The 13,261-nt window shown below is 39.4% G+C and overlaps 1 protein-coding gene across 1 annotated transcript in view; it reads left to right on the plus strand.

Annotated features, from left to right (window-relative positions):
* LOC113956364 (collagen alpha-1(XV) chain-like) overlaps positions 1-13,261 on the plus strand; it is a 125,003-nt gene that overhangs the window by 96,505 nt on the left and 15,237 nt on the right. Inside the window, exons 24-31 of the mRNA XM_027662847.1 lie at positions 355-417; positions 2,398-2,475; positions 2,595-2,630; positions 8,313-8,366; positions 8,447-8,506; positions 10,282-10,350; positions 10,716-10,757; positions 13,062-13,107. Of these exons, the coding sequence (XP_027518648.1) occupies positions 355-417; positions 2,398-2,475; positions 2,595-2,630; positions 8,313-8,366; positions 8,447-8,506; positions 10,282-10,350; positions 10,716-10,757; positions 13,062-13,107 (448 nt within the window). The remainder of the gene's footprint in view (positions 1-354; positions 418-2,397; positions 2,476-2,594; positions 2,631-8,312; positions 8,367-8,446; positions 8,507-10,281; positions 10,351-10,715; positions 10,758-13,061; positions 13,108-13,261) is intronic.

The raw sequence follows: 13,261 nt of genomic DNA on the forward strand, positions 1-13,261 counted from the left end.
CAGTCTGACTGAAAGATCATGGATGAAGAGAATAGAGCATGGAGGAAATAGAGAATTGTACATTGAATTTCCACTGTTATTAATGTTTCCATATTTCCCTTTGTGAATGTGTGTATCATCTACACTGTGATAAACATCAGGGATTTTTCATTTTGTTCTTTCTAACAGATTCTCCCTATGTGATACTTGGTTTAGGGAATAATATGATTCAAAGAGCAATTTATTCCTATAAGAATTCTTAGGTTGCAACCAGAGTGATTTTAGTTCCAGATTGCCAGTTATTGAAAATTACATGGCCTAGCTCCATATCCTCAGCAGATATCACTATGGATTTATGTGCTTGTTTTTGCATAGGGCCCTCGGGGACCAAAGGGTGATACTGGTTTGCCTGGATCACAAGGACCCAAAGGACAACAGGTATAAGAACATGCACAGGGAAAAGTACATGCCAGGAAATGTTTTAGACGGCAAATACTTAGTGACATTAAAAGTTTAATGATTCTTACTTTAGTAGGGATTGTGATGTTAATAAATTCATGTGAAAAATTTACTAGGTGGAAATTGAAAGTGCTAAACAACATCCCTTGATATAATTCCACCAGGAGCTAATGTTCCTGCCCCCATGTTGAAATTCTGGAGTACAGTGTGCACTTATCAGTTAAGTCTGCATAAACTTAAACATGAAGTGACCTCTTCTTGCCAGCTGATTGCTGTGTTGACACTCTGGGATCCTATTCAAAAGGCCAAATAAAAAAGGATTGATCTTTTCCTCCTCCTTTGCCTACAGAATGAAGGCTGTAATTTTCAATTCCCAAAGAACGTGTAAGACTTGGAGAGCTCTCTTTTTAGGATCCTTTCTCTTATTTTTTCATAAAAAGTGTGTATTTTATAACCTTCCTGGGATGTTACTAAAGACCGACTCTTCTAGTTTGTAAATATTGCAGCTGTTCTGGTTTTCTTCCCCTTCTCATCCATCTGCAGGAAGCAGGGTAGAGATACATCTAATATCTTGGGGATAACAAAAATAAAACCAAAAACACTTTCAGCTTATTCTAAGTAGCTGACCACACTTTCTCACAAGGAAGACTTAGAAGTGGTTAATTGTGGTTAGAAATGGGATTGTAGATGAAAAGCACCTTCATTATTCGGAAGGAAACATCTCAGGCCACAAATACCAGTCCATTTTTGTCATAAGGTTTCCTGTTCTTTTACAGAGTGCATAAAATGATCAAGCTCAACCTTGAAACTGGTTGTATGGGTTTTGGTTTTGTTTGTGGGGATTTTTACTTTCATTTTTTAGTTGGCTCTTTTTTTTGACTTCTACTGTCCACACTGGAAAGAACTCAAAACTTTGAAACCATTATATTTTGTATCCACCAAAGACATATTGATGTATCTGAGGCTGTTTTTGAGGCATGAACACCAGATTATGCTCAAGAGTGATGAAGGTGGAAACCACAATGAAGCTGTACAGACACTAGGAGCATTTTACTTTAAAGATCATGAAATTCAATTATCAGGTCAATAAAATCTTATTGAAGATAAAGTCAGTGAAACCAACCAAGCCTTAGGGAGACTCCAAGATATCCAAAGTATCTTCAAAGAGACTTCGAAGACACCAAAGATTTAAGAACCTGTGAGAGGAACTGAGTTATAGCACTTACAGCTCAATGAAAGCGCTATAACCTGGACTGTCATTTTAATCACCAATGCAAGTGTTAGTTTCAAGCCGGATTTCTTCCATGAGATCTTGGGAAAGGTGTTGTACCAAGATGCCCGAGTTAGGAAGAGGAAAGTTACAGCTGAAGATCCAGAGTGGGAAGCATATGCTAGCACCAAGAAGTGATAGTTCTTGGTTGTGGAAGTGGAATGCAGAGGGTCACAATTTGAGTGCTGGGAATTGGTCTTAATTAAAGTCAATGAGACTGCATCTTGCCAGGCATATAGAGAGAATGATTCATGCTTTTGTGATAGTAAAATCAGGACATTTACTGTTCTATCAAGATTTTACATTTCCAGCAGAATTTGCTGACCATTGTCTAAGCTGATGGTAGACAAGAAGACACCAGTAGCCTGTCTTGCCTTTTGCAGAGACCTTTTGTGAACACACCATGTTTCACATAGTTACTCTATGGAGAGTAATTTAAAGTCTTTTTAAAAAAATATGTACTTATTCATCTCAGGGTGATATTTTTAGTGTACTTTATTATGTTTTAAGAAAGATCATCCCTTTTCTCCCCCAGAATCCATCTTTACCCTACTCACACTGATATAACTTTATTTTTTATATTACAGCATGACTAATCTGTCATGCTTCAGACAGCAGTGATACTGTTTTGACTTCTTCTGATTCACTGAGAACTGCTTTGTAAACAGTAATTACTTTGATAATTGCAGGGTGAAAAGGGAGAACCGGGAGCTATCATTGCTGCTGATGGATCTTTAACTGAATTAATAGGAAGAAAAGGAGAGAAGGTGAGCTAATACTGTGAGGTGTTCCTCCAGAATGTTTGGTGGCCTTGTTACCACCTGCCTCTGCTAGACATTGTAGGAATTCTCCTTGTCATTTCTCTCTGTGTGTCTGTCCTCAACAGGGTGAAGCTGGAGTGGTGGGACCAGCGGGACCAATGGTAAGACGACTCCAAAGATGAGTGGCGCTTGTTTTTTTTAATTTTGATTTGGTTTTACAGATATTAGTGAATGTAAAGGTAGTTTGGTTTTGCTTTTCATTCCTTCTGAGAAGGGACGATATGGAGTATTCCTGCTTCAGGGTGATCAGTGTTGTGATAAACAAAGTGTTGTTTCTATAAGTTTTTGAATAGGAGTTTATTATATGGTAAAAGCAAGCAGCTGGTTGGGTGACAGAAATGGGGACAAATTTCCCAAATCTGCACACAGTGTACATTTGGCATTTATCTTAGCTACTTCATGCATATTAATTATATCATATGCATATACATTTTACAGGTTTTTTGCTAAGCATTTAGTATATGGGTTTTCTTACAGCCAAAGCTAAATGGTTATCTCTACAACCGGTCATAATTCATGCGTTCTTGGACTAACAGGTGCCTAAAAGATTTAAAGTTCTACCATATTTTATTCTTAGGATAGTAGGGAGGTTTTAGGGCCCCTTGACCTTGTAAGGGTCTGTTTTATTTCTTTGTGGGGGTGTAATTAAGTTTTACAATCCGTTTGTTTTATTTTGATGTAATCACCCATTTGTTTCACAAATCACAATTATTTATTTATCACAAGTGTCCTTCAGAAAAGAATGTGGTCATTACATATGTGGTGCTGTAAACTACTGACTTGATGCAGAGTTTAAATTCTGGTAGCACGAATATGTCTGTTACTATCTAAACAGACAGTGAAATATCATCAGAGCTAGAACCTTACAGAACTTATGACTGAGTGAACTGGGTTTGTTTAGCCCTGAAATAGAAGACTGAGAGGAGCTCTAATTGCTCCCTGCTGCAGCATGAAAGGAAATTATAGAACAAAGTCAGGTCCTTCTCAGAGGTGGACAGGAAAAAGACAAGTAACAAAAATCACAAGTTCCTGCAAGGAAAATTTCAATTAAAGAAAAAAATTCACAGTAAAAGTGATTAAACACAGAAATAGGTGCCCAGAGAGAAAATGGATTGTGGAACAAGGTGCTGAGCGGCACGACTTAACTTAAAAGTTTGTCTTACTTTGAGCGAAAGATTGTGCTAGAGGATCTCTAAAGGTCCTTTTCTATCTAAATTATTCTGTTTCTGTGATTTACATTAAAACAACTCACTGTGTCAGCTCAATTTCTATTGATGTCAATAATTTGCAAGTGCCTTGGATTCTGAGAAAGCTGCATATCAGACAGTAGAGTCAGACCATATACCAAAATCAGGATTTAGAGGCCTTCTTTCACATATTTGGTCTGATACTTTTTGACTGGACACAGAATGTTGTATGAAAGCACAAGAAATTAGTTATAAAATAAGAACAATTGTCAAGACTCAGGGCACCAATTTCTTTTAGTCTAGTAATCCAAAGATCAAGGATATCCAGTGTTTCTTTGCTTCTGCTTTTGATGTCGCCTGGTTTCTGTTGTGCCTAAGTGAATGTTAGTAGGTGTTGACATTTCTGCACACCATGGTGTGTAGGAGATTTTGACATCCGTTTCTGTAGACTTTAAAAGGGGCTAACTAGATGTGCTAAGTAACACCTTTCTTAATTACTGCGTATCAGAATACCTAAGGGGGTGTCATGGTTTGAGAGCCCCAAAGTCCAATTCTCAAGTCCAAGCCCCCCTCCCACAATTCAGAGCACTGTGAGATGGGTTTTCCAGACACAAACACGAGACTCATTATGGGGGGAAAGGGAATTATATTACAAACACTGTACAAATAAATATTATAATACATCATATACAATCTTAACTATCTCCCCTATAATAAATCAGTATTTACAATGGATCAATCTCTTCCCCCTTCAGTAAAAGTCCAGAAGTGAAAAGGAAAGATCCTTTCCACTTTCAGAGCAGCAGTCTCTCTAGGGCAGTAGTCTCTCTTCCTCCATGCAGCAGCTGTAGCTGGATCTCTTTTCATTACACACGAGGGAGGCCTCCAAGCCCCTCTCAGCCCTTCGACTCCAGGTGAGGGTCTTTCTCTTCCGTGGGCTGCGTTCACCAGGACAAAGGTCGCTTCACCACGTCATATAAACAAAGTGCAGAAGCCTTTGTGACGTTCCCTATCCTCAGGGGATTCAAACTCCCTTGCAGAGCTCCTGTGCTCTGTCAGGCTGCTAGCTTAGCAGCAACAGCGGGAGGGCGAGACCCACCTCCGCATTCCTTCTGGCCGTCCCAGTCCAGCTTTCCAGGACGCCTGAGCTTCTCAGCTCTTCTCTGTCTCTCTGGTGCATGTTGCACTTCAAGACTCCTCTCAAGTGGGAATCCACCACCCCTCCTCTCTAGGAGGGGTCTCCAAGGAGTTTTGGGGGGTTGGTTTCAGTTCTTACCTAAACTCTCTCTCTCTGTAGAGCTTAGTCCTGCTCTGTCTCCGTCAGTCATTTCTCTGTATCTCTCTTCCTTGGCTGCAATGCCAGCTTTGCTGCTTCTTCAGTTCTTATCTCTTCTGGCTCTCTGCCACGGCTCTCTGGTCAGTGCTGTTTCTGCCGCTGCCCACTGACGGTGGAGAAAACTCCTTCAGCTTTCTAGCTACAGATACCTAGCCCAGTTTAACACTGTTCCAAGTCCCTGTAGACCCCAGCTGGGGGCTGGGGGGGCCATAGCCCCCAACAGGGCTCCTGCCCCTTCTCCTCGTGGCTTTAGAACATGGCCACCTCTCCAACTACAACTACAACATCACCTTCTTTTCCGGTCTGGTTGTTGATATGTTTATATTTTGCAGGAACGCTCATTGGCTCAACCCCAAGGGTCACCACCCCCTGGGGGTTACCATTTTTTTAACTTCAGGGGGCTATCCTGATTTACGAGAAAGGGAGTTGCTTTTCTCCTCCTTGTGTGACTGCAAAATGAGTCAATCCTTTCACCTTGACACAGAATAATTTTTAGTGGAATTGAACTTCAGAGATGATCTAGTCCACATCACTGCCTAAAGGAGTCTGTTTAACTCTGGAACTGGCCAATCTCTCTGGGCAGCACATTCAAGTATTTGACAACCTTCAGGGTAAAAGAAGTCTTTCCTTAGATTCATTTGGAATTTCTCATGTTCTGGCTGGTGTTCATTGCCTCTCGTTCTATTGCTGTGCATCCTATAGACATGTCCTTTTCCTGTGAGCCCCAAACGCCGTGTTTACATCTCCTTTTGTACTGCCACGAGATGTTTCATGCAGTTCAGCAAGCAGACAAGGCCGTTCAGAGGAAGTTCTTGCCAGCACTGATGCAAATGATTACACTGCAGGAAAATTTTGCACACAGCACCTGTCTCAAGGCTTTGCTCAGCCAATTACTCTTCTTAGTGCAGAACTCCAGCTTGATTATCACTGCTAACAGGGCGATTAATTTTGGTGTTGGCCCATAGAAAAAAATCCCTTTGTTCTTCATGTGAGTCCTGTGCAGAAAAAATATACAAACTTCAGAGTGCTGGGCCAGAGACTCCGAGGCATAACTTATCAAAGGTTTTAGTACAATGGTTCTGTTCCACTTTGCACAACATAAGACTCTTTTTAAGGCCCAAGAACAGCTTTGAGGTATCTGGGGACTCTTGCTTGTTCCTCTCTGCTGTTAGACCAAAATGAACTCATAGACAAGTTTCCAGAATTTAAAAACAAATCCCTACTCATTGCTCCCCTCCTTTTCAAGACTTCAGCTGGACAGAAGAGAGGATGACAGAAGCCAGAAGCACAGAATGCTATGGAGAAGTAGTAGTTTGGTAGATGAGAACGAGGGATAGTCAGGAGGTCAGTACCATCGTTAACAAAAGCAGAAGAGACAGACTGAATCCAACCTCCTGCGACAGGAGAAATTAAAATCGTTTACCTGCTGGATTATGCTGTTCCCTGTCAGTGAAGCAGATGATTGCACATTATTGAAGAAGAACCCTTAGTAAGAACCTCAGTCTGCCCAAATCAACTCTCTGTTGGAAATGAAATTTCCTTTTCTGGTAAGCAGTCTCCTGTGACTTCCTCACTTCCTTCTTTCACTTCTAGCTGTGACAGCTGGCCGCTGTCTCAGGGAGTCACTAACATCTGCCAGAACTGGGCTGGCACTTTGACAGAGAAAATAGTAAAAGTGGCCTCAACATAGCCAACTTTCACATTGTTAGTGTTTATTTCAAGTCTCGGTTAAAGCACGAGATCAGACACTTCTCTTTATATGAACTAAAAAAAAGTCTGTTTCTAATCATCTTCACTGCTGACCGAAGTTCAGATTTGCATATTCTTTAAGGGTTCAAGTACCAGAGAGTGAAATAGAAAAATGCCTTATAACATTTTGGATTTTTTTTTCCAAACCTTATTATTGGATGTGGTAGCATGGAAAGGTGAGTTGAATCATTTCAAAAGCTTGGGGGCACAATATTGAAGTTCACATCTGCCAGAGTCCACCAACAATCTCTTGCCTGATTTAGACAGAGGCATTAGCCCTGATCATATGGGCAGAAATTACCTTCAAACAGGAAATAAAATAGAAGATTAACAAAGGTTGTACCATCTTCAAACAATTTCAGCTGACATTAGTGAGCTTTAAATTCTGATTACAATGGGGATGTTATGAATCAATGTGTTCATATGCTAACCATTTATGAATTTCAAGTCTAATCCAGTACTCAATTTTGGCAGAATAAAAATTGCAACAATTAATCCATGAATTTCAGTTTTATGCTAAGACAAATTGTCTCATCATAATCAGATAAATTTTTCTGAATGTATACATCACTTTTCAATGAAATGATATTACATGAAGGATTAAACACATCAATTGTCACCTATAAGTAGTATCTATGTGAGATCTGTAGATAGATTATTTAACAAATAATGCAAGAAGGAGTATCTCTTAGCATTTCACCAGACCAAAAAAAAGGAAATATGTGCCGAAACATATATAAAGAGATTGTCTAGACCCTTGTGGTTTTGTTGAGTTTCAGGAAGCTGACAGGAGTTGAAAGTTTGTAAACCCTCAGATTTACTGCTTCTTGTTGATCAGTTGCTGGCTGCCTAGAAGCTGCATGCTTGCAAATATTCAGTCATAGACCATCCACAGTCCTGGACCACTTTTTCCAGGCACCCTGCTTGTTCTCACTTTTTGCAGTCACTTGTATTACTTCGTGAGGCCTGATGAGTCAGTCACTCCTGTCTAAAGAAGGAGCTATTCTGTTTCAGCTGTCAGCCCCATGAATCCATGTACCCAGGCTGGCAAGAGGCATGTAGAAGCCTGGCGCTGTATGAATTCTGAGGCTGATCTACAGACATTTCCTCATAGGGCCTAATTAAAAAATAATTAGAAAAAAAAAGAAAAAAAAAAAAGAAAAAAGGAGATGCACAAAACATACATCTCTAACTTCCTTTTTTCTACTGACTGATGCATTTAATTTTTCTTTGATACATGGTGACTCAGTTTCGAATTGCATACCCTACAAAGGGGCTGAGAGCCCAAAAGATAGGCAGTCTTTTCCAAACCAGATCTGATTGTTATATGCAGTCCTCAACTTCTGGAATCACTCAGCAGAGCAAGCAGAGAGGACATTCTGTGCATTCTCTGCAGGCAGTCACTGATTTATTTTTAATACAGATGTAAAACTATGCCTCTTATGTGAAATAATCAAATATATGTCAACAGTATGAGCTGTAATCACCTTTTTTTTTTTTTTTTTTTCCAGGGACCAATAGGACCTACTGGACCCAAAGGAGAACTTGGTTTCCCGGGTCGTCCAGTATGTATTATGTTCTCAAGTGGAATAAAGATAGATGAGTTTGCTTCTGACACATACTAAACTACTTCTACTTATTTCAGGGCCGTCCAGGACTGAATGGACTGAGAGGTGTGAAAGGTGATCGAGGTGAAGCATTTAATGTAAGTTCTTCTATGTTGCAATTAGTTGGAAAAAAGACCTGTTAAAATCTGAAGTCTGATTTATATTAATTCCTTTCAATTGATGATGGGACTAAAAGCCTGAAATTATCTAGGAATAATTATATGTTTCTGTTACTTTTCGTATCTAGCAGCAATCATTGAAAAGTCAACTTCTGGGTCCATCTGGACAGTTCTTGCAGATATACATAGTTGTATCAGCTCCTAGGTATAACAGTTGTGTGCGTGATTCACTGCTTGCATAGCTGGTTCAAATAGCAAATGATCTGGGATTTCAGTTCTTTTATATATATCAAGGACTTCGTGATCCAGGCCACCAGTATGACCACTCACAGTGTGAAGATACTGCCATAGGCTCTTAGCTATCCAGCTTGGGTACAAACAGCACTTGAGCATATCAAAGCAAAGTGGTATTTACTTTACTAACAAGGAGATACTCGCTAATACCTACTACCTGCTTTAGTTGCCATATACATGTATCCAAAATAATGACCTCTGCATAGAGAATAGTATATCCATGCTCACCTACAACCTGTAATTATGGAATGACAGGTGGTGAACCAAGCTCCTGGTGCTGCGTGTCTGGAGACTGGACCACACAACAACTAACGCTGCTGAGTATAAGCAATAAGTTTCACAATAGCAGAGTAATTTGTGTGGTTGTTCTGGTGTTATGGGGCAATCTGAGCTAGAAAAATGGGTACCCATACTACAGCAGCTGCTAATGATATTTCATCTGCATCAGAAATAATGCTGAAAGAAAAGACAAAGGTATTTTACTGTGTTAGCACAGAATCAGTATAGCTGTATTTCAGTAGAACACTTTTTAAAAATGAATTCTGTTGTATGAAGCCTCTAGTTCTACTTTGTTCAAAAGAAAAAAATATATAGCCCACAAACTGCAAAGCACAAGCGTCTTGTCTATCTGGACAATAAATAGAAGTGAGATTATATTGCTTTGTTTGAGTAACAGGGAGACTGAGAATTCGTGAGCATCTAAGTATCTTCACAGAAAAAAAAAGACCAGGCACGGAAGGTTGCTTATACCTCTAGAAAAAGTTATAAATAGAAATTTAGTTGCTGGAAGGTGAAAACAGACAAATTAGACAAATTCTAATAGGAAGAAAATGATGGAAAAGGTGACTACCCACCAGCAGAAAATATTAAAGTAGATTTTACATTCCTTCACATCTTCAAACAATAATGAAGTTCATTTTCTAGATTGTCTGCCTTAACCAAACAAAAACTCTTATAGCAAGTACAACTAGGTGAAGTACATCGAGCTGACAAGTTAAAGCAAATAAGCAAACAAAACAGGCTACATGTTCTATTAGTCCTTCCTGGAGTGCTCAGGGAAGATAAAATCTGATAGATCTCTAATTATTGATGAGATGACACATGTCACCTCACAGAAAGTTCCATTGATGTGGACTGAAAGATGAACATGGTATTGTGCCAGGTTTTCAAATGACACAATAAAGAGTTGACATACTTTTTTTTTTAAAGAGCAGTCATGCCTCCAGTCTAGCAGGGTTCCTTGGAGGTGCTAATTATCAACATACTTATCTGACTGGCACCTGAAAATATATGAATCTTAGCAGTCTTGAGAATCCTAGATCACTGTAGAATAACTGATTTTCCTTGGATGAGAGATCCACTGTCTTTAATTGAGTTTCAATTTTATAGTGCTTTGGGGTTTCCAGTTTGGGGTTAGCTTTGATTTTTTTTATCTTCCTTCTTTCACTTTCTTTTACCAGGGCCCTCCTGGCTTGCCTGGACCCCCAGGGCCCCCTGGACCTCCAGGACGTATACTTTATATCAAAGGAGTAAGTACAACTGGAGAGCAGTGACTGGTCTATCTCTGTAGAGGAAATGTGCTGCCCTAGTAGTAGTTTGCAAAGGGAAATATCAAAACTTGTTTCAGGCAACACAATTTACAGTGAGTGACCTTGCTTGTGTGCAGAGAAAAAAGTTTCATAATCTAAGCCACTGTCATGAAAAGGTTTTGCCCTCCCCCACCCCCACAAAGAGAGACCTGATGACAGACCTGGCAGCAAGCTGGGCTCTCTGCTAGGGAGGTGCTGATTTTGTTTCCAGGTTTTGTCCATCATCTCTATTAAATCTATGTGGTGTGTTACCTACTGTATTATACCTGTGCTCATGAAAATAATTTTCCTCCTGTTTTCAATAGACAGTTTTCCCAGTCCCTCCCAGACCTCATTGCAAAATGCCAGTAAGTCACACACAGAATCTGCTCTTAGCAGAATGCATGGCCATGACAGAATGTAACCAAAGCAGCTATACACCTAAACATGGCAGCTTTGCAGCTTTTCTCCCCCTGCCTTCTGCTTTGCACCAGGGATGTGTTTTACCTGTTCCTCAAGATAATGGATTTTCAAGTGTTTAGATAACCAAACTTATCCATATATAAAATATATAACAGAACTACAAACACTATACTCTTTTGCTTAAAGCACTTTGATTACTTCGTTGTTCTAACACTTAATGCCTTTCAAAGCTTGTGTTTCCATGGTTTAAGAGCTGCTTTGTGGAGCTGAATGTGTATGCATACAGGTACACATATTTTTTGGTTGTATATATAAATACTGTCCCCATAACAACAAATGTTGTTATGTCTTTAGCCATTTTCATTTCCCTGTCCAAAATAAGATTTATTACATATTTCATTGTGGCCTGAAAGATGCATCAGAAAAGAAAGGTCATGTTCTTTATTTGATCCTCAAATGCAGTCTATTCACATATAAACATTTATTATCTCGAGAATGGCAGCAGGTGAAGCTCTGCCCCTGCTTTCCAAAGGGAATGACAAAGCCTTCATTACCTTCAAAGGACCTGCAGTTTCACACATTGTGTGAAAATAAAGGGGAAAGGTTTCATATTTTCAGAACACCCTGGTGCAATTTTTGTTTAATAAATCATGGAAATTGTACCCTACAATGAATAGTGAACTCAGCTCTGAAACTACTTTCCCTAGGGTAAGATCATACTGTTAAGCTGTGGGTTAGGCGCTTGGAAAAGATTCTGTCTTTGAGAGCCTGTACAGTGTAATGTGCAGGATGGCTATTCTACTTTTCTGTTAGAGAGTATATCTCAAAATAATACTGTACCCGCTCCTCCAATTTCCATTCCAGTTCGTTTTCACTTATTTTAGAGAAACAGCCCTTGACTTACACTATACTAGATGCATTGATATTCATCATCACCCTAACCTTATTGCTGAAGAAAGATGTATCTCAACTTATGAACTTTCTCTTAATTAATGATAAATAGTCATTACTCTATGCTAATTTACTATTTCTGCAGTTTTGCCCTACCACCTCCAAGCACAATTTTTTTACCTCTTTGAATTCCTTCCTTAAATCTTCTCATTCCCACTGTATGACATTCTTGTATGTAAATCACATGTGTCCATCATCACATATGTATTTGTAAGCCTCACCTCTGAAATCTGACTGCACGAGGCCTTGAACAGCCTGATGTACATGATCTTCTTTTGGGCTAGACAATCTCCAGAGATGCCTTCCAACTTCAGCTCTCCTATGATTCTCTGTGGAATGATTCAAAGGAAACAAGCCTGTTTTATCTGAATTACAGATAATAATAAAAAACCACCTTTCAGAAAGGTTACAATTGGTGAATAATAGCAGTAACTTTTATGTGCACAAGTAATAGAAATGTGTACTTACAAACATCTCTTTGTGCACTTGAGTATGCTAGATAGATTTATCCTACATTTGTGAATAATCTCCTAAACCTATCCGAGTTTATAGATAAGAAGTCTGCTGTTCATGCCTACATAAATGAATGTCGATACAGAACTACAGACTGAACCCCACCAGTTTTCCTCATGGGAACTGAACTTCTGAAGTTAATGGAGCTATCCATGTGAGTAAGACTTCTACAAGCTAATACAGCAGGATTTGCGAGATGCAGCAACTTCGTTTTTTTCATACACTTGCTTAGAATAATGTAAATAGTACTACCTAGTACTAAAATTTCCAAGTACTCTGCTACATTTTAATTCTTGCACTGTCCCTGTTTTGAAGACAGGCAGCAGAGGTCAGTAGCATGCCCACTGTTACAGGTGGCTGGTGTCAGAAGAGGATAGACTAGAATAGCTTCTGCCTCCCAGTTGTGGTCTCAATGCATCTGGAGCACAGGTTAACATCAGACATAACATAGCCCTGATCTGATGAAAAAATTACAAACACAATCTGTTATCCTAAAGTCAAAAATACAGTGGTGTAAATTCAGAATTGTTCTTGGAGACTGAGTTTTCTGATGCTTCACTGGCACAACTGAGAGTAGGATTTGCTGATGCCTCCAAAATGCATGTTTTGCTGAAAGCATGTTGCATGTTAAAGAGCACACCATCCTCATAAAAACTTGATCAGCTAGTGCTCAGACCTTGTCAAACTGGAGATAATCCCAGAGAGTTGTTATAATATTTACTATCATGGAAATGTACTTCCATTGCTTAATGTGTATGGAGATTAATAGATTTATTTTTCTGCAGGTGAGCACTCCCTACTCTGGAAATCAAGAACCTCTTAATGAACATGGTGAGTAAATATTGTACCTTGGCTTAAATAAGCTCTTTTTGTTTGGTTCTGTTTTTCATGGTTAAGTGCTTTTTGCTTTTTCTGGACTATTGCATAGCTGGATTTGTGAGAGGGAAGGGAAGGGAAGGGAAGGGAAGGGAAGGGAAGGGAAGGG

The sequence above is a fragment of the Corapipo altera genome, unplaced genomic scaffold, assembly GCF_003945725.1.
Source record: "Corapipo altera isolate COAL_440 unplaced genomic scaffold, ASM394572v1 359, whole genome shotgun sequence".
Lineage (NCBI taxonomy): Eukaryota > Metazoa > Chordata > Aves > Passeriformes > Pipridae > Corapipo > Corapipo altera.